At 36.8% G+C, this 22,593-nt stretch overlaps 1 protein-coding gene and 1 non-coding gene across 2 annotated transcripts; one reads left to right on the top strand and one right to left on the bottom strand.

The window, feature by feature from the left end:
* Positions 1-11,389: 11,389 nt before the first annotated feature.
* Positions 11,390-22,588, bottom strand: LOC115961025. Its single transcript, XM_031080077.1, has 3 exons — positions 22,462-22,588; positions 17,306-17,672; positions 11,390-12,437 (listed from the first exon to the last, which is right to left on the bottom strand). Exons 2-3 carry the CDS (start codon positions 17,591-17,593, stop codon positions 11,400-11,402), a joined length of 1,326 nt encoding a protein of 441 aa, XP_030935937.1. The 5' UTR covers positions 17,594-17,672; positions 22,462-22,588; the 3' UTR covers positions 11,390-11,399.
* On the top strand, positions 18,518-18,656 carry LOC115962360. Its single transcript, XR_004085405.1, has one exon. It is a non-coding gene; the product is annotated as a small nucleolar RNA Z247 (small nucleolar RNA).
* Positions 22,589-22,593: the final 5 nt, after the last annotated feature.

The following is a 22,593-nucleotide window of genomic DNA, read 5'->3' as shown; positions in this document are numbered from 1 at the left end:
CCCCCAACCCCCCCCCCCTTTTTTTTTTTTAAAAAAAATCTTGGTTAAGCAAGCTATTATAGGATGGAAAATAAAATGCCAACCGCATCACAAAGTAAGTACTTTTTTGTGGCATACTCCATATGCAACTAAAAGGACTTGAAAATGCCAATCACATCTTTCTTTCTCTCCCTTTTTTTTTTCCTCCATAAACCATAATAATAATGAAAAATGTTTTAGCACTGGCGCATATGGATTAGCAGACATTTTAGAACACGAAATCCCTCGATGTCATAATGTATTTTAAACGTGGTTTACTTTTTACTTGGTAACACCAATTTTGAGTTTGATTAGGTTGGATGGCAAGAAGGAGTCGTATGACAAAGTCACAAATGTATCCGAATCGTTCAAACATAGCAGTTTTTGTTGGCAATAGTCCTTGTATACGCACGCAACAAAAGGAACAAATACACTTCGATAAATTATCTTTAACAGCCGTATTTGAACAAGAAAGCTAGTAAATTCACCATTACATAAACTAAAGACTATGCATTTACGTCAGAACATAGTTTCTAATATTCATTGAACATAAAAATTCAAACAGGGAAGCAAGAAAGAACATACCCTACAATATACTTGAAATTGATCATGATCATTGCACATAACACGCTATTAAATAGATAGGTTCGCTTGTTTCCTCACAAGACACTGGTTTTCACTAATGGACCAATAATCTTTAACATATTCAGAGTTCTGCCACACTGAACGCCAACATAAACAAGAAAAGCCCTTTTTCTTTTTTTACAGATTTAGACCAGCGCCAGCTTTCTTCCACTTCAACTTGGCGGCCATTCTCAAGCAATCCTTGATTAAGCTAGACCTTTTCCCAGATTTTTCAGATGTTATACGCTTATGCTTGTCTTTTATACGCTCCAATTTTGTAGTCATTTCCTTGACTTCTGCATCATACTTTGTGATATCTGTTTCAAGTTCCTGAAGGGTGTCATCTTCTAGTTTTCTAACCGGAGTCCAAAATAAGCTTTTCTAACTCCCCTCCACTGATCATGAACAAACTGAATTTTTAACCCAGCATATTCCAGGGCTCTCAAATACAGCCTCCAATTCAATAGTTTATCTTCTGTGATATCCAAAATTCTGGTGCAGCACACGCTATCTATAGTCCCACATAATATGACAATTAGATACATCTTTACCCTAGAAGATAAATAGGTCTCAGCACCCACATCCCCATTGTTAGAAATACTGAATTCAATAGTATTGTATTTCATAGTAAAAGAATATACATGAATGCTTTTATATAAGAGGCAGATGTGTGTAGTACAAATAAGAGTGTAGTGCAAGTATATGTGTTATACAAATAAACAAGGTGGGTCTAAAGCCCACAACACATTACACGTTAACTGCCCCTCTCAAACTTAAGGTGGATGTGAGACTAACTTGAGGTTGTCAATCAAAGCACGAAGGCGTCCCTTAGGATGTGACTTAGTGAAGATATTTACAAGTTGATCTTTGGAGGAGATTGAGAAAAAGTTGAGAGTACCATGGATAAGATGATAACAGATAAAATGACAATCAATTTCGATATGTTTAGTCCATTCATGGAATACATCATTGTGAGTAATATGAATAACACTTTGGTTATCACAATAAAAAGGAGTAACAGAGGATGTGGACACACCTAAGTCCTTAAGAAGCCATTGTAGCCAAAAGAGCTCAGATGTGGTATCAGCAAGGGCACGATATTCTGTTTCAGTACTGGAACAGGTCATAAGGGTTTGTTTCTTGCTTCGCCAAGAAATCAAAGAAGAACCAAGGAGAAAGCAATAACTAGTGGTAGACCTACGATTAATGGGATCTCCTGCCCAATTAGTATTAGAGAATGTAAGGAAAACAAGAAGAGACTGAGCTAAGTAGAAAAGGTCACGGAAAAGAGTGCCCTACAAGTATCGAAGAATGCACAGAACAACAGCATGGTGAGCTGATCGTGGAGCAAACAGATACTGCCTCACTTGATTAATAGCATAGGAAATGTTTGGATGAATAACAATGAGATAAACTAGGCTGTTAACCAATCATCTGTAAAGATAGGGATTAGACAATGGTTCCCCCCCCCCCCCCACCCTCGAGGGAGTTAGATGCGCATTAAGTTCTACTGGAGTGTCAACAGTCTTACTATCAATGAGTCCAACTTGAGACAAAAGTTCAGAAGCATACTTGGCTTGAGTAATATAAAGATCATCTATGGAATGAGTGATTGCAAGACCCAAGAAATAGTTGAGATGTCCAAGATCTTTCATCTCAAATTGCTGACTAAGAAAATCCTTGAATGCCACTAAGGTCATCACTAGTTATGATCATATTATCCACATATAGGAGAAGTAAAATGGTGCATTTGTCAGTACGGCGAAGAAATAAGACAAAATCATAAAGACTGGCAGTGTAACCCATGAGAAAGATGGTGGAACTGAACTTAGCAAACCAAGCTCATGGAGCTTGTTTAAGGCCATAAAATGCACGTCAAGGTGACAAACCTTATTTGATTCAACAGAGAGACCAGGAGGAGGTTGCATATAAATTTCTTCACTTAAATCCCCATTAATGAAGGCATTTTTAACATTCATCTAAAAAATGTCCCATTTACTAGCAGCAGTAATAGCTAAGAAGGCACGAACAAATGAGATACGAGCAACTGGAGCAAAGGTCTCTTCAAAATCAATCTCATACTCTTATGTAAAACCCTTTGCAATAAGACAAGCCTTATAGCGTTCAATGGACCCATCAAAGTAAGTCTTGATATTGTAGATCCACTTACAACCAACCACAGATTGTCTAGAAGGGAGAGTAACCAAATCCCGAGTATGGTTTTTGGATAATGCATCAAGTTCCTCTTTCATTACAATTTGCCATAAAAGGTCAGTGGAGGCCTCACAATAGGTGTGAGGCTTATGGAGTGTAGCAAGAGTAGTGTAACAATGATAGTTAAGTAAATGTGCATGAATGAATTTTACTCGAGTTGAGTGACGAGGTGGAATGTCTTGTAGAGGATCTTTAAATAGAGCAAGAGCAGGAGACCTAGGCTCAAAGTAGGGTAGCTAGGGGTGTGCATATGTCAGGTTGGGTGGGGTTGAGGAGAATTTTTGACCCAACCCACTATGGTGGGTTAAAAAAAATTCAACCCAACCCAACCCAACCCATCACATAAGTCCAACCCATGAGTTGGACAATTTTTTTTATTACTATTATTACTAAATTGAATAGAAAATATATATATATATATATATATATATATTTATATATATAACACTTGCCACTTGAGTTGATAAACAAAATATACATTCATATATAAACTAATATTCTAACTTAGTTGTAAACAAAATATGTTTAAGTATCCAACTGAGTTGATAAACAAAATATAAATGAACTAGTATCCTAATTCATGTATAAACAAAATATACATGAGTTCCTAACTCAGTAATAAAAAAATATATATCTAAATTTTTTTTTTTTTATTAATTATATAATATATTTAAATATATATTAAAAGAACTAATAGGATTTTATATTATATATGATAGTAGGAACTGAAAAAGTGCTCTATAGCTGGTTTTTTTTAAAAAAAAATTATTAAATATATAATATTTTAAACATATATTAAAATATGAGTGGGTTGGGTCGGGTTTGGTGGATTTGTAATTTGATGACCTAAACCCAACCCAACCCATTATAAAAAAAAAAATTTGTAACCCAACCCAACCCACTAAGCCCTAAAAACCGACCTAACTGGGCGGATTGGGTTGGGTCGGGTCGGGTTGGGTTTGGCAGGTTGGCAGGTTTTCTGCACACCCTTAAGGGTAGCTCGTCATCAACTAGTTCATCTTTCACCTGTCTAAGAGAAGCATAAAAATATCTGAAGGTTGGATAGAGAAGTCCAAAGGAGGATCAAGAGTATTTGTAGAAGGAACATGTGACTCTTCTGGAAAGATTTCTAAAATAGATGAGGTAGTCAAGGAAGAACGAAAGTGAGAGAGTTCAACAAATGAGCGATGTCCCCAGAAGATAACATTACAGGAAATACGAAGACGATGAAAGACAAGATCATAACACCGATACCCCTTTTGAGTTTCACTATATCCAAGGAAACAACAAAGTCTAAATCGAGGCTCAAGTTTGTTGTGCTCATGAGGCTGAAGAAGAATAAAACAAGCAGAACCGAAGGAGCGAAGGTGATGATATTCAAGGGTGACCCAAAAAGGTGCTCATATGGAGTTTGATTATGGATGACAGTGCTTGGAATGCGATTAATAGCATGAATAGCATGAAAAGCAGCTTCACCCTAAAATGGGGCAGAAACTTCGGCAGAAAGAAGAAGAGCACGAACAATGTCAAGAAAATGACGAAGTTTACGTTCAGCTCAACCATTTTGCTGAGAGGTACCGAGACAAATTAGATGATGTATAGTGCCATAGGAATGCAACAAAGCTTGAGTAGCATATTGAGTATGTTCAAGAGTATTATCAAATCAAAAAAATTTGATACGTTTAGAGAATTGTGTTTTAACCGTTTTGCAAAGTTACTATAGATTGGTAATATTTCAGAACGAGATTTCATAGGAAAAATCCAACTATAACGAGGATAATCATCAATAAAAATAACAAAATATCGAGATCCATCAATACTAGCAATAAGAGAAGGTCCCCAAACATCAGAATGAATGAACTCAAAAATACTATTAGAGATAGATTCACTATTATTGAAAGGCAAAACTGGCTGTTTTTCTAACTAGCATAAAGTATAATCAAAATTGTCTTTGGACACAGAACCTAACAGATCCTTAGAAGCTAACTATTATACCCGAGAAGAGGGTGCATGACCAAGACGAGAATGCCAAAATGCAAGAGAAGGTAAGGAAGAAATTGCAGCAACTACAGTAGCAACAGAAACAGGAGCAACTGGTGAAAGATGAAGATTGTTTATGAGAAACATACGCCCAACTCTAGGACCGGTCCCAAGCTCCTGCCCCATTCTCAAATCTTGCACAATACATCTAGAATAGTAAAAAATAAAGCGATATCCTAGTTCAGCTAATTGTCCCATAGAGCATAAATTATAGGATAGGTCAAGTACATGGAAGACCCTAGGAACTGAGAGGTTGGAGGTAGAAACAAAACCTAGACTATTTTCATGCATGGTGGAACCATTGGCTATATGAATTTTAAGAAGATGTGGTATAGGGTCAAGTTTGGAGAATAAGGATGAGTAAGGGTGTCATGTGATTGCAACAGGCAAAATAAAAAAGCCAAGAGTGAGACTTACCTAGTAAAACTGAGTGAGCAGTGGAAAGAGATGCATTACTAGCCATACGAACAACCTGAGCTATGATGTCCTGTAGTTCAGTGGAAGAGAGGTTGATAGTGGATCTAAAAGACTAGGACTCAGCTGAAATGGAAGGCATTGGTGAAGTAGACTCATTATTAGCAACAGCAGTAGTAGATTTGTTGCGACGACAACAAGTCTCAATAGTATGGCCAGGATGCTTGCAATAGTTGCAGAACTTTTTGTTGGTTTGCTTGTGACGATTGCCAAAGCCAGAGGAATCAAATTCTAATTGCAGAGGTTGTTCTATGGGTGGAGCAGAAGGAGAAATATATAGAACATTAAGCTTATTTTGGTCTTGGATGGTTGCAAGACAAGCTTCTTTTCCAACCAACTCATTTACAGCAGTATCAAGAGACGAAGGAGGACTGCGATTAAGAAGCTGGCCTCAGATAGGCTTATAGTCCTTGTGAAGTGACATCAGGAATTCATAGAGGTGAAATTCATCTCTAACAGTAGCATATTGCTGAGCATCCTTTGAGCATGCCCATGTTGGATCAGAAAGGTTAATTTGGTCCCTAGTGAAGCAAAGCTTATCATAGTAGTCATTGATAGATTGCCCTGGTTCTTGCCTAAATTAATGCAATTCAACCAATAACTGATATTTCATGGATCCATGAGTAGTGAATTATCTTTTAGCCAACATATTCCATGCCGATTTTGCATCATCAAAGCTGCCTAATAGATTGGAGATGGAGGAAATGGAAGTGTTCCGAAACCAAGTGAGGCTCATGTGGTTGTGACTATCCCATTCAATCATGTGACTAATGAAGGCAACATCTTCTTCACTTGCCCCCTTGATAGGAATAGTGATTGTATCAGCACAATATTGCCAGAGTATGCGACCATTAAGAAAACTACGCATAACTTGAGACCAAGATAAGTAATTCTTATTTCCCTCCAATATAGCATTGATGGGGCGAGAAAGAAAAATATCATTTTTATCCATTTAGAGACACAATATGCAAAAACAGACCACAAAAATGAAATCTTCGTGAAAAACTGGGTAAGAAGAACCTGGACTACAAAAGTCAACTCTGGGAGAAAAGTCAATGATCAAGTCCATGCGGTCAATGGTGAAAGCCAACTCGGTCAACTGTTAGCAAAGATGACATAGCGCTGACGTTAGCAGATGACTGGATGTTGATGTAAGCTAGGGCTGACGTGGCATTGCTAACATCACGAGTGACATTAGCCTGGAGTTGTTGATGGCACGTGAGCTTTGGCGCATAATCTTTGAGCAGCGCATGGAGGCGCGTGTGATCTTTGATGGCTGCGAGGCTTCCACGAGTGTGTAGATTAGTGCAAGACGATCTTAGTGGTACCTGTAGAAAATTAATCGAAGCAATATTCGTGATGGTGATGAAAAGAGCAGTGGTCTTTGTAATGTGGGACTCCTCAATGGTAGCGGCTATAGGTCCGGAACCCAAGGACAATGGCTGGGAGACGTCGGAGGTTCATAGGCAAGAGGCTACAACGGTTGCTATGACGGAGGAAGCGATATTGAGAATGGAGTAACACCAATAGAGACAAGACTGCTAAGAAAAGGTTAGAGCAATGGCTCTGATACCATGTTAGAAATACTGAATTCAATAGTATTGTATTTCATAGTAAAAAAAAAAAAATATATATATATATATATATATATAAGTTCCTTTATATAAGAGACAGATGTGTATAGTGCAAGTAAGAGTGTAGTGCAAGTATGTGTGCTATACAAGTAAACAAGGTGGGCCTAAAGCCCACAACACATTACACATTAATGCCCATATTTCTCTAACAAGCTTTCTAGGATAGGGGCCAAGCTCTAAGGCACTAAGTAATCCCTCACATTAACAACCTACTCCTCTCTGTTCCATAAGTCCATTAATTCCGTTGGCCTGGATCCAAGCTTTTGCTTTAAATCTGTAAATGCTTTGTCCAAAAACAAGGAATTATTCGGCTCATCCTCCGATGAGTTGTCTTCATCGATACTTTCTTCTTGTACATCTTCTGTCATTAGAACTTCCTTCAATTCCCTATGCTCATCTTCATAGAAAGAAGATAATATATGATTCCAGGTCAAAACACCCATTCCCCCTATTTGTGGCTTAATTTGTCTTCTAATTCCTTGTGCTACTTCCATTTGACGTAACACATTTTCATATTTTAATAATCAATCCAAAGTTAGTTGATTATGCAGAGCATGCATTTCCTTTACTCTTGGATCATTAAATATTTTGGTTGCTTGTTCTGCTTCCTTTTTGCACATCTCCATTGCCTCTGTTCTTTCACTGATCACCTTTCCAGCAAATTTTCATTTAGGTGACATCAAACCCTAAATCTAAAGCTAGCTACCTCAAATAGAACTTACTAACACGACCACATGCAGCTCCGACTCCACGAACTCTTCTATCTTAGATTTGTTGAACACAAATTCTCTGTTTGTGACTCTGAGATCCCACTCAAAGGTTTAGCAACACAAACTCTCTACTTTGTGACTCCAAGACCACCCTTGAAGATTTAAATTATTAGCTATGTATGATCTTGTTGCAGCAACTTTAGATCTACTGGTTCTAATAGTATGAGAATGATTTCCAATAGTAACTTTGAAAAGAGAAGGCACATCACCGTTTAGATCTCACAAGAGCACCTCCAAAATCTTTACAAAACGTGTCTTAGGTTTCTTTAAAATACTATGTGAAATAAATCTGAAACCCTAATCACTTAATGGGCTTATGGACTATTGGGTCGAAATTAAAATCTACAGAATCTGTGTCTCAATCGGTCAAACACTCCAAAGAGCATATCACCACATGGGTGGAAATAAAGACAGATAAACAACAAGTAACAAATATGCAATAACATCAAATAACAAATACGCAAACTAACTTTCCCCCTAAGTTAGATACATAAAAATAAAAAAATAAAAATTTCGAAAACAATTTCATCTCCCCCTAAATAAAAACAGCATGATTCCCAAGTTTCATATATTTCTCCCCCTTTTTGTCATGTATTGACAAAGACAACTCAAACAAAAAGTAGATAATAAACATACACAACAGAGGATAAGAGAAAATAGAGAACCAATGAACCACAAAAAAATCTAACTTTATAGAAAATAGAGGCAACTTCCCCTATGAAGAGCAACAACTCCTTCTATGAACAACATAGCTTTTTCCCCCCTATAAAAATAGGAAAAACATAACAAGTTTTGGGGAAAATTTAGGAAGTGGGGAAAAATTAAGACACACATAAGTTAAGGATACACATGAATACAAATATTCTCTCTTTCAATACATGCAAACAAGACACCCAACATCCACTCCATCCAAGTTTGTAAACTTGAAAAAATTTGCAACCTTGCTATAGTAAGAGCATTAGCATTCGAGGATGTAAAATAGTGTCTATTTATATTCTCAAAATCTACTTTATCTATTTTACCATCTCATTTTACAACTTATCTTACATCTCTCGGTTTCTATTTTTAGATACAACTCATTAAAATAATATAAACTACACAAATATTAAAAAAAAAATTCTATTTCTCTCTTTTCTCTCCCATTTCTTTGTTCTATCCAACAAATCTTCTCCACTGCTACTCGCCAACATCACCCACAACCCATACATCCGAACCACCACTACAAACCCAACAAAACACCAAGACCCACCACCATTCACACAGCAAACCACCAAGAACTAGCCAAAAAGCCCATACCAAACCCACTGAACCACCACCACAGCACCACCAAACATCACAACAAACCACCAGACCCACAAAATCAACCAAAACTTGCCAAACCGAAACCAACCAGCAACATCGCCAATTCAAATCCAACCATAGCAACTGAAACTTAAAAGCATCGTCGAACCCAACCCCAGCACCATTGATTCAAACCTAACCCCTAGCATTGGTACTATAATCAACCATGAATTATCGAACTTGAAACCAACCCACACCACCACCTAGCACCACCAAAATGATTCAACCCACAACCACTATGACCCACTCCTCAACTACAACCATGAACCACACCATGAGCCACACCTTGACCATAACCATGAACCACATCGTGACCCATTGTGACCCACACCATGAACAATTGAACTTGAAACCAACCCACACCACATACCCAACAACCACCATGAACACAAACCTTGACCACCGCCCCCTGCCTCCACGACTTTACCCCAGACGCCGATGTCCACCACAAACACTGATCCCGACAAACCCACACCCTCCACACCGAACAAAATAGAGAGTGGGGAGAGAGGAAGAGATAAGAAAAGAGAGAGAGAGGAAGGCTGAGATATGAGAGAAGAGGGTCTGAGGAAAGTGAGATGTGGGTTCAGGAGGAATATTATATATTAAAAAAATTAGCAACCTAGCTACAGTGTGGTTGTAAATGTACCAACTTATTATAGTTGGGTTGCAAATTTTTTTAGGTATAGCAACCTGGCTAGAGCATGTTTTTATAGGTTTGGTGGCTAAAGTAGCAATTGGGGGGGTTTTACAGCCTCTAATGCTAGTGCTCTGCACTAGCATCCGAGGATGCAAGAAAATGTCAATTTTACATCCTCAAAACCTACTTTATCTATTTTACCATCTTATTTTACAATTCACCCAACATCACGATTTCTATTTTTACATACAACTCATTAAAACAATATAAACTATACCAATAAATAATATAAAAAATTCGATTTCTCTCTCTTCTCTCTTTCCTCTCTACCTTTTTGTCTCTCTTTCCTCATTAATATATATATATATATATATATATATTTTACATCCTTGTGAACAGTTGGTAAAAAAAGTAAAAGCCCACCCTCGGATGTGGGTGGGTTTTGGCTTATTGGTTGCTAAAATAGCAATGGGGGGGGGGGGGGGTGTTTACACCCCTAATGCTAGTGCTTATATGCAACCTTACTATTCATTGGTTGTTAAAAAAATAATAATAATAATAATAATAATAATAATAATAATAATCTTGTTGTTGTGCGTAAAGAGAAAAAAGAGAGTGGGAGGAGAGTACTTTTATTATTTTATTGAGTTGTATGTAAAAATAAAAACTGGGATGTAGTGTGAGTTATAAAATGGATTGATAAAATAGATAAAGCGGTGTTTAAGGATGCAATTTTTTTTTGGTGTGTGTGGGTGTGTGTGTGCGCGCACATGCATCCCATGCTAATGCCTTAAGCAATTAAAGGGACTTGAAAATTCATGTAAAGATGCCCCCTTGAGCTTTTCTCTTTTTCCCCTCCATAATAATGTTGAAAAGTGTTTTAGCATTGGCACATATGGATTAGGAAACATTTTAGAACATGAAACCCCTCAATGTCAATATGTCATAATGTATTTTAAACATGGTTTACTTTAAACTTGGTAACACCCATCTTCATATTTTGAGTTTGATTGGGGGTTGAATTTTAGATGGCGAGTTAGTTCCGCTGAATCATTCACTACAATACATTCAACCTAAACCTACAAAATCTTAAAAGTAAATATTGCCAGATGATGCAAAAAAAACACCCCACAAGGGACAAAACTTGAAGGAGGAGTATGACAAAAGTATCAGAATCGTTCAAACATAGCAGTTTTTTGTTGGCAATAGTCCTTTTTATACACGCGTTAAAAAGAACAAATACACTTCGATAAATTATCTTTAACAGCCGTATTTGAACAAGAAAGCTAGTAAATTCACCATCACATAAACTAAAGACTATGCATTTACGTCAGAACATAGTTTCTAATATTCATTGAACACAAAAATTAAAACAGAGAGAAGAAAGAAAGAACATACCCTGCAACATACTGGAAAGTGATCATAAACAATGCACATAACACACGCTAGTACATAGATTGTTTCGCTTTTTTCCTCACAAGATACAGGTTTTCACTGTCATAAACAAATTATCTTTGAAATATTCAGTGTTCTGCCTCACTGATCAACACTAACATAATGACCTTCATAAATGCGTTGATTACATGTTCTTAAAATTTAACATCCTTTCAATAAAAACACTAAAAACATTCTTATACAGATTTTCTAGCCCAGCTTAATTAGACCCGCGCCAGCTTTCTTCCACTTCAACTTGGCAGCCGCTCTCAAGCAATCCTCGATTAAGCTCGACCTTTTCCCAGATTTTTCAGATGTTATACGCTTATGTTTGTCTTTCATTAGCTCCAATTTTGTAGTCAGTTCCTTGACTTCTGCATCATACTTTGTGATATCTGTTTCAAGTTCCTGAAGGGTGTCATCTTCTAGTTTTCTAAGCTGGAGTCCAAAGTAAGCTTTTGTAACTCTCATCCACTGATCATGAACAAACTGAATTTTGAACCCTGCATATTCCAAAGCCCTCAAGTACTGCATCCAATTCAATAGTTTATCTTCTGTGATATCCAAAATTCTGGTGCAGCACACACTATCTATGGTCCCACATAATATGACAATTAGATACATCTTTACCCTAGAAGATAAACTGGTCTCAGCACCCACATCCCCATCTTTCTCAAACAAGCTTTCTAGGATAGGGGCCAAGCTCTGAGGCACTAAGTAATCCCTTACATTAACAACCTTCTCCTCTCTGTTCCATAAGTCCATTAATTGCTTAGGCCCGGATCCAAGCTTTTGCTTTAAATCTGTGAATGCTTTGTCCAAAAACAAGGAATTATCTAGGCTATCCGATGAGTTCTCTTCATCGATACTTTCTTCCTGTACATCTTCTGTCATTAGAACTTCCTTCAATTCCTTTTTCTCATCTTCACTGAAAGAAGATAGTATATCATTCCAGGTTAAAACACCCGTTCCCCCTATTTGTGGCTTAATTTGTCTTCTGATTCCATATCCTACTTCCAGATGACGCGACACATTTTCATATTTTAATAATCGATCCAAAGTTAGTAGATCATGCAGAGCCTGCATTTCCTCTGCTTCTGGATCATTAAGTATTTTGGTTGCTTCTTCTGCTTCTTTTTTGCACATCTCCATTGCCTCTGTTCTTTCGATGATCACCTTTCCAGCAAATTTTCCTTCGGGTGACCTCAACTCCACATCCCCATATTCTCCTTTGAGCCATAGCATAACCTGACATGGCCAAACGAATGTCTCAGCAATGGTAAAAATTAGACTCGTACTATGTCGAAATGGAATTATGGAAACACAGCCCTGACAATGCGGTTTTCGTTGAACTTATATATAAGCTTTTGAAACTCCAAAATTTTGCACATAATAATTCTAATTTATCTCTTTCAATTAATTTTAAATTCTATTATATATTTAAACATTATATTAGAATCTTCTCATATTTTATTTTCTTTAAATGGTATAAATATAGTTCTATAGATAAACACAAATATGATAAATATCTATTAATAATCTATATATATATATATATATATATACACTAAAATCGAATCTTTGATTTTTTGTTGATTTCTTTAGAGCTACGTAGGATTTACTGCTTCCACAATTTTACACCTCATTTTAATTTATTAAAATTTTAAACTAAACACACGCAAAGTTTTGAGAACCCAAACCCGACTATGAACTTTCATATATGAATTCATAAACTGAAAACCTACATACGCATAGCCATCCAAAACTAAAGATTCTCTTTCACTGGATTAGTCTCCTTGCTTGCCTAAGATTCTTCTAATCAGAGCAACCGTTAATGTTACAGAATCCTTCTTGCCGGTGCACACAAGTTTTGAAAACCTGACTACATCTATGAAAAACACGCAGAAAAGAGAAAACCAATTTGCTTTGAACACATTCATGAGAACTTTTAGCAAAACAGATGAGAGGTGTGGCAACATATGCGTACTGTATTGAATCAGAAAAGATGTGGGAAATACTTTGTAAGACATTTTATTATCAATAAACCATTTTCTACCGTTTTCCTTAAGCCGTTGCTTCTGCTAAGCATTGTTGTTATTTAACTTTTTTGTTTTATATATATTATATTAGTTACAATTGCACTATTATTCTGATTTTTAGCTCATATTAAAAGAAAAGACCTGTGAAAGGTTTTGTGAAAGGGGCAAAGGGTTTTAGTGATCACAGGTAAGGGAAGATTTAAGTGATTGGGAGGGCAAAGAGTATTTGGTAGAACTTTTGTATAGCAATAGCTGTTTGATGAAAATTGATTTTGCTAGAGGCATAAAATTCTTCTCTACAGGGGATTCACTTTGATCTTGTGATATAGCTGGTATGTTTTAGATTTTAGCTTATCCTTGGATCACTTTCAAAGTGTTTAAGAAAATGTCTAAGACAAATTGAAAAGGGGCTAGGACTAAATTTTATTTTCCAATCTGCTTCTTTTCCTTTGGAACTAAATCAGAACTAGGTAGTATCTATGCCCTATAAATACATATACTCCAGTTTAAGCTGTCAAAGAAAATTAAGACATGTGAGATTAACCGTAGAATTTATGATACGATTTACTAAGATGGATTCTTTTGTTTTATATTTGCTAGATAGTCTTTAATCTATGGACTATGTGAATATAGGTTTGATTTGTATTAAAATTGGTAGAATTTTTTGTGCTGTGTTTGGTAGAATTTTACTGAAGGAAATTGTAGAATTATTGATTTTTTCTTTGGCTGCTCATAATTTGTGTAATGCTCACAATTATAAAATTAATATGATCTTCATTCAAACAGCTACAACTTTTTTAGAAATAACATTAGTTAGAAATTGAAGGAAAATGAATATTTGAGTTGGAGGTTATGAATTACATTTTGTTTTTTGGCTTTGCTTTTAGAATTACAAGAGCTTTATTTAAAACACAATAGGTGTGAGTGTTTCAGGGTTTAGGAAACTCTCTAATTGTTGCATATTTAATGCATGTTCTTGAAAAGAGTTTGTAAGTTCTTCAATTGGTGAGTCTTGAAAAAACTGTCTCAATTATACTAGACTTGCATATAGAGAGGCCATGACATTAGTTATAGGCTTTGGATATTGCCCTTTTTTTTATGTCAAATTTGGAGAATAAGTATAGCAGGTGAGTACAAATGAGGAGTTTGAGTGATTGATAATTTGATTCAATTTTCATCAGATTCAGTTGTGGTGACCGAAACTTCTTTAACTATATTTTGTGTTTCAATTGATCACAATTTTTTTTTTAAAAATATTCATATTTGAATGGTATCTTGCATAATTGCTACGTATAATATATCATTAATGTCATCTCCTATTTATAAATATTTCATGCATTTATGAAAAATATCTTAGCTAACTATAATGAAATGAATATTTGAAATAACTTTTCAAACTACCACAATTAAAACAAAAAAAAAAAAAAAAATTGTCAATGGCAAAAAAAATTAACAAAAGTATTTTAAAAATTATATTTAATAGCTTTTCCGTGTATCGCACGGGTTAACGACTAGTTAACATAATTATTGAAGTTTATATTTAGACAAAAATAGAATAGGGACAAAATCATATTTTATTATTATTATTATTTTTTATTTTGGTATATTGCAAGAGTTAGTAACTAATTATAAAATAAGAGGCAAAACTTAAGTATAATTATTTAAATACTTTACTTTAGATTACCCAATTTAATTCAAACACGTGAATGCAAAATGTTGCATACTTGCATTCACTTGTTTGAATTTAATTATATTTGGAATATAAAGAGCATTTCGAGCTTCTTTAAATTTTTATTCGCTTTGGAATTTAATTATATTTGCATTCACCTGTTTGAGACGGAGAAGATACTCTTGACCTTTGAAAAAATAAATAGTTTAGTGTATTTTGATTCAACACCAAAAGGTTAGAGACTAAACTACTCATTTGAAACATTAGAACTAAATTGACACTAGTTTACCTCCAAATTAGTTTAAGGCAATTTCCTCAAATCCATTATGTTACGATTTATAAGACTATTTTATATGTATTTCTTTTTGGGTTTTGATTCTAGAAGGTATTTGTTTCTCTTTGTTTCTTTGATTTATACATCTTTAAGATACATTTTCGATGTTTTGGATATTAGGGAGAAAAAAAAATTAGAATGTGTGATGATTTTTCTTTTGCAGCTTTGAATCGTGATTTTGTTGGATGTTATAAACTAAAAATGCTTATTTAAAAAAAAAAAAATTCTTTAATTCACCATGAAATCGCTAAAAAATGCTAGTTCTTACGTTGCTCTGCTAAGGCCTAAGAGAGACTTGCTTCAATACCATCTACTTCTATAGTGATAGCTGAGTGCTGACCTGCTAAGGCAACTCTATTCTTCCTATTCCAATCTCCAAGTTTGCAAACTCTGTTAAATTACTGTGGTCCTACTCAAGTTCAGGTTATTTTGACTATTAAATATTGAGTGGCGTTAGGATGAGGGTAATTAGAGATATGTTTTGAATGAAAAGGGCTGGAGGAATCTATGAAAGTTAAAACTTATAAATTAGTTGTATTCATATGGACACTTCATAATAATATGGTTCCTTTAAGAACAGAGTTGGCTGAAATCAACATAATGTGTTGCACTGACTCAGTGTCCTTAATCTCAAGAAGCTGAGGAGATTCAGTGCCATCTTTTGCACTCAGTACCATCTTTTCTATTTCCGTAATTTACTACAGGGCCATTTGGTTTTAATCTGAATTGGGACTCAGAACAGAAGATTTAGTTCCAAAGTCGGTCAAGAGGATGGAATCCTTATGGCTTCTTCATGATCAGTTTGAGCAACAAGAGTTGAGAGATTTCTCTGTGACTTTAGGTCCTAAGGGGCTATTTGGCTATGCAGAAATAAAACTGGCATCAAGGGGATAAAGAATAATGCTCAGTCTTGCATCTAAGTATGAATCTAAAAAAACAAGTTCAGTACAATGTAGCTTTTGAAGCGAAAATTAATTGTTCAGAGAAAGCTTTAGTGATGCAGGACAATCAAGAGGAAAAAAATAATAATAAAAGATAACCCTAAGAATTGGCACCTAGGGGTTAATTGGAATCAGTACCAAGCAAGAAAACTTAATCTTATTCATCAACACGTAAGGTGGTAGGAATCAACTTCCAACAATTTGGAAAATTTCCAATCTGAAATTTCATTAACTAGTTGTCTTCCCAAAATACAACCATCTAGAATCCTTATATAGAGATTTAAGAAATAACAGAAAATCCTATCTAAAATTGAAGCTAATCTAAAAACTTAAATCTAATTCCTATTTGAATTCAAAAATAAAACTCTACAATAAACCAATCTCCAATGAGATAAATATAAAAAAAAAATGAAAATATAAGCTCTAAAGTAATTTGTGCTCCTGCATTAAGTAACTTAGCCAGCTACTTGGGTGTTTGATCAGGAACGGCATGCTGGGGAAAGGAAAGGTAGCAGAACTTTCTTTTGAGGGAAAAAAAGGGATAAGAATCGAGAGGAGCTTTTTATTTTTACTTTTGTAGTATGTGTAAGTTTTAATTGGCTGATCTTGATTAGTCTGTTAAGGATCCACACCAACTCCAAAATTTTCGAACTGTATCTTCTTTGTTATTGCTATTTCTAAATTTCAATTACAACAATTAATTACTAACTGTGTAACAATTAGGGAGGCTGCGTTAGCAGCTGCCAGCAAAATGTTTAGTAGGAAATTAGTCCTTATCTGCAGCAAAGAAGTAGTGGCACTATGAAGGAGACAAAAGTCATCTCCAAGGCAGGTGCAGACCATTCTGGAAGATGCCAAGTACTACAGATGGGAGAGTAAAGTTTTCCTTTGAAAGTGTGGACAGAGGAATAATGGCAGAATCGGCTTCTTTTGCTCTACTGGTATCCAAGGCTTACATGAAATTCACTTTGTTACTTGTAAAATAAATAAATAAAAGAATGAAATTCACTATATAATTCCTCCGAAGTAGCTGTCCGTTATTTGCTTTATTTTTGTATGTTTTCTTACATTTCAAACCCCCCTGATTGTAACCCAAAAGAAAATCTGAGTAAAGGGGCAAAAGATGAGCATACCTCAGAGATCACACAAGAGACCTCAGCTACAAATAGACAACCTGCACAATAGTAAATTGGAAATCGTGGACGTCTTTTTTCCTCGCAAGCATCGCAGTAGAATTCATCATCTGAATCGTCTTCAACAGGGGAATCTGTAAGGGTGAGAGAATCTACATGACATTTATGTTTGATGGTATTCGGTAATGGACCACATTGAACATGAAGATTGAAATCGCACCGAGGACAACGGAGTATTAAAGAATCACAGGTGTTTTCACAGACATTGCACTTAGCTTCAGCCCCCATCTTCGGCACCAATAAGAGAAGGTGTCTATGATTTTCATATTTTATGGTGGGAACTTGTCCAGTGCATTCCACATGCAAGTTATTGAAGCACAACAATCTGATAAGGACTCAACCACTACAGCAGATCAGATTAACTCAAATTCAAATATTGCAAGAGATAAGAACAGTTCAAGATAAGCCAGAACAGTTTCATATCTCATCTAAATGTCTATCTCATCTGCAATTTGTATTTCAAATTTATCTCTTTGTATTCAAACATCTTATCCCATGTAACAAATCTGATTATATATATGAAAGCCACTCCCAACGTTGAGTGTGTGGGAGCATAAGATTTACCTCATATATTATCATTGTTCTTTTATGGTATCAGAGCTATTTACGACTAACGTCATGAGTTCCTCTAATTCCAGTTCCTCCGCAAATCAAACTAACTCCTCCACTGTCACCACTCTCTCTCTCCCTGTTCAAACACTATCAAATCATCCAATTCGCCTTACCCTCACCAAAGACAACTATCTTCTTTGGAAATACCAAGTTGTTACTCATCTCAATGCTCAAAACTTATTTGGCTATATTGATGGATCCAAAACAGCACCTTCTTCCACTATTTCTAATCCTACCACCGGATCAAATCAGCCTATTCTTATTCCAAATCCTGAATATGTTGCTTGGCAACAACAAGATCAACTTATTCTCAGCACATTGATTGCATCCCTCTCAGAGTCAATTTTATCTCAGGTTCTTGGCTGCAATACTTCTCGCACTCTATGGGTGGCTCTTGAACGTATGTTTATCTCCCAATCTCGGGCTCGTGTGATGCAAATCCAATACCAATTAGCTACCTCAAAGAAAGGTAACTCAAATGTGACTGATTATTTTCAGAAAATGCGTAGTCTTGGAGACACACTCGCTGCAGTTGGACAAGCTCTCTCAGATACTGAAATGAGCTCCTATATTCTTGCTGGCTTAGGAACTGAATACGACCCATTTGTCACTTCTGTCACCACTCGGGTGGACCCTCTTTCTCTTGATGAACTATATGGGCATCTCCTTGCTCATGAGCAACGCTTGGAACAACAGCAATCAGCTGCTGAGTTAGCATTCTCAACAGCCAATATGGCAACTCGAAATACCACAAATCGTGGTCGTGGTGGTCGTGGTTCCTATGGACGTGGATCCTTTTCAAATCAAAATGGTCGAGGCACAAGAGGACGTGGTCGTGGTTCCTCAAAGTCATCCAGCAATCCTTTTTCCCTTGGGACTCCACGTGTTGTTTGCCAAGTTTGCAATAAACCTGGTCATGCTGCTATAAGTTGCTACCACAGATTTGATCATTCTTATCAAGCTGATCCACCTGCAACAGCCCAAGCTTTTTACTCCTCACCATCTGCCATTCAGGATGACAACTGGTATCCTGATACTGGTGCCTCACATCATCTTACACCAGACTTCTCTAATCTCAATGTGAGCTCTGAAGCATATTCTGGCACTGATCAGATCACGATCGACAATGGTCAAGGTTTGCCTATTTCACACATTGGAAATGCATCTCTCTCTACACCTAATCACTCATTTTCTTTAAAACATGTGTTATATGTTCCCAATGCTTGCAAAAATCTTCTCTCTGTTAGTCAATTTGCTAAAGACAATTCTGTATTTTTTGAGTTCTATGCTAACTTCTTTTTGATTAAGGATCTCACAACCGGGAGAATCCTCCACCGCGGACCTCTTAGGCAAGGACTATATCCTCTCTTTTCACGTTCATCTCCAACCACTCCATCACATGCTCTGCTTGGAGAAAGAACATCTGCTGCAAATTGGCATCTTCGTTTAGGACATCCCAACTTTCGTATTGTTCGTCAAGTGTTATCCAATTTTCAACTTCCAGTTTCTACAAATAAAACTTTGGCAATGTGTCCAGCATGCTCTCAAGCCAAAAGTCATCAGTTACCTTTTAATTCTTCTACCTTTGTTGCATCTAGGCCTTTAGAATTGCTATTTTCAGATGTATGGGGTCCATCCCCAACTGTTTCCTTTTCCGGCAATAAATATTATGTTTCTTTTGTTGATGCCTATAGTCGGTTCACTTGGTTGTATCCCATTCAAGCAAAATCTGATGTTTTTCATGTTTTTAGGCAATTTCAAAGTCAAGTTGAACGTCGCTTTAATGCTAAAATTCTCAGTGTTCAAACTGATTGGGGAGGTGAATTTAGATCTTTAAACACTTTGTTTAAACAAATCGGCATCACTCACCGTATTTCATGCCCACATACTCATCAACAAAATGGTTGTGTTGAAAGAAAACATCGTCATATTATTGAATCTGCCCTTGCTTTACTTGCACATAGTTCTCTTCCTACCTCATTTTGGGATGATGCTTGTCTTACAGCTTGTTATCTCATTAATCGCATGCCCACTCCTAATCTGGGCCATCAATCACCCTTTCAAAAATTGTTTCATCAAGAACCTGACTATAAATTTTTAAAGGTTTTTGGGTGTGCATGTTACCCTCATCTTCGTCCCTACAACAATAACAAGCTTCAATTTCGCTCTCTTCAATGCATTTTTCTTGGCTATAGTTCACATCATAAAGGTTATAAATGTCTACATATACCCACTGGTCGCATTTATATATCACGTGATGTGGTCTTTGATGAATTTACTTTTCCCTTTGCCAATAAAACACTTTCACCTGCTTCTTTACAGCCCAACACTTCTAATATTGTTCCACTTTCTATTACTGTCCCACTAACATCCTTGCAGGTTGCTAATACATCTTCTACTTCATATCTCACCTCTCAAACAAACAATACCAATCGGTCATGTTCTGATCATGCCAGAATCAGTGATGCTTCTCCAACCAGCAGCTCATCAAATCACACTGCACCTCCATCAGTTCAATCCTCTGTTTCAGCTCCACTTCGTACTCATCCAATGGTGACTCGGTCACAGAATTTGATCACCAAACCGAAACAATTTCATGATGGGATTGTCCAGTACCCGGTTCCTCGAGCTCTAATGTCTTTGATGTCTCCATCCGAGCCCACCTGTTATTCTACAGCAGCGAAATTTCCTGAGTGGCGCACTGCTATGGAAGCAGAGTTTAATGCCTTGTTAAAAAATAACACTTGGAGTCTTGTTCCTCCTTCAAGAGCTCATAATATAGTGGGTTGTAAATGGGTTTTCCGAATCAAAAGGAGAGCTGATGGCACAATTGAGCGTTATAAGGCTCGCCTTGTCGCCAAAGGATTTCACCAACAAGCCGGCATTGATTTTAGTGAAACTTTCAGTCCCGTTGTCAAACCCACAACTATTCGGGTTGTTCTCTCACTTGCTATCTCAGCTGGTTGGTCTATGCGCCAAATTGACATACAAAATGCCTTTCTTCATGGCAACTTATCTGAAGAAGTATACATGCTCCAACCTCCAGGTTTTCATCATCCATCCCTGCCTAACCACATATGCAAATTGAACAAGGCCATCTATGGTCTCAAACAAGCGCCTCGTGCATGGTTTTCGCGCTTGAGTGGCAAGTTGTTGGAGCTTGGCTTTACTGCCTCTAGAGCTGACTCATCTCTCTTCACTTTCCTCTCAAATTCCCTCACAATGTATGTGCTCATATACGTGGATGATATCATTATCACCAGCTCAAATCCTTTGGCAGTTGATGATCTTCTCAATCTACTTCGGCGAGATTTTGCTGTTAAAGATCTTGGTGAGTTAAATTTTTTTCTCGGCATTGAAGTTCTTAAGCATCCAGATGGTGTTTTATTATCTCAACGCCGATATATCATTGATCTTCTTAACCGGACAAATATGTTGCATGCCAAGCCAATTTCCTCTCCGATGTCAAATGCTAAGCCACTTTCTGCGTTTGATGGTGCTATCTTTCCTGATCTTACTCTGTTTCGCAGCACTATTGGCTCTCTACAATATCTTTCAATCACTCGACCTGATTTGTCATTTGCTGTTAATCGTGTCTGTCAATTTATGCACAGACCGACTACCACTCACTGGCAAGCAGTAAAGAGAATTTTGAGATATCTTAAGCATACTATCTCTTATGGTCTCTTACTAAAACGCTCTTCATCCACTCGCCTTGGTGCCTTTTCTGATGCCGATTGGGCTGGATGTCCAGATGATAGGAAGTCCACTAGTGGCTTTTGTATTTATCTTGGTGACAACTTGATTTCTTGGAGCTCTAAGAAGCAGCCTACTGTGGCTCGATCAAGTACAGAGGCTGAATACAAGGCTATTGCTAATACCACTGCTGAATTGCTCTGGCTCCAGTTTCTGTTACGTGATCTTGGTCTCCATCAATCCCATCCTCCTCGGCTGTGGTGTGACAATATTGGTGCAACGTATCTCGCTGCTAATCCAATCTTTCATGCAAGAACCAAGCATGTGGAAATTGATTTCCATTTTGTTCGCGATAAAGTTGCTGCTAAGGCCTTGGATGTTCGGTTCATTTCTGGCACGGATCAATTAGCGGATGTCTTCACCAAACCACTTGTTTCGTCCCGTTTCCACTGGCTTGTTTCCAAGCTCCACGTGTGTCCTTCCCCGTTGAGCTTGCGGGGGGATATTGAAGCACAACAATCTGATAAGGACTCAACCACTACAGCAGATCAGATTAACTCAAATTCAAATATTGCAAGAGATAAGAACAGTTCAAGATAAGCCAGAACAGTTTCATATCTCATCTAAATGTCTATCTCATCTGCAATTTGTATTTCAAATTTATCTCTTTGTATTCAAACATCTTATCCCATGTAACAAATCTGATTATATATATGAAAGCCACTCCCAACGTTGAGTGTGTGGGAGCATAAGATTTACCTCATATATTATCATTGTTCTTTTACAAGTTAAAATCACAGAGCTCACATCGGTAGGTCAAGTCACAGCAATCACCACAGCACGCATTGCATCGAAATCTGACTGGGGTTGGATTGGTTGGCCTATGAAGCAGGGATAGAGGGTGGTCTGGGTGGAGTTAG

The sequence above is a fragment of the Quercus lobata genome, chromosome 9 (assembly GCF_001633185.2).
Source record: "Quercus lobata isolate SW786 chromosome 9, ValleyOak3.0 Primary Assembly, whole genome shotgun sequence".
Lineage (NCBI taxonomy): Eukaryota > Viridiplantae > Streptophyta > Magnoliopsida > Fagales > Fagaceae > Quercus > Quercus lobata.
The sequence above is the reverse complement of the archived record's forward strand: the minus strand, read 5'-3'. Positions and strand labels throughout refer to the sequence as shown.

What these genes read in the sequence shown, in the direction of transcription:
- LOC115961025 (XM_031080077.1), bottom strand. Translation starts at nt 17,593, where the DNA reads ATGGGGGCTGAAGCTAAGTGCAATGTCTGTGAAAACACCTGTGATTCT. An exon ending in TCTCTTGTGTGATCTCTGAG is followed by an intron (nt 12,438 to 17,305) that starts GTATGCTCATCT and finishes TGGCCATGTCAG; the next exon opens with GTTATGCTATGGCTCAAAGG.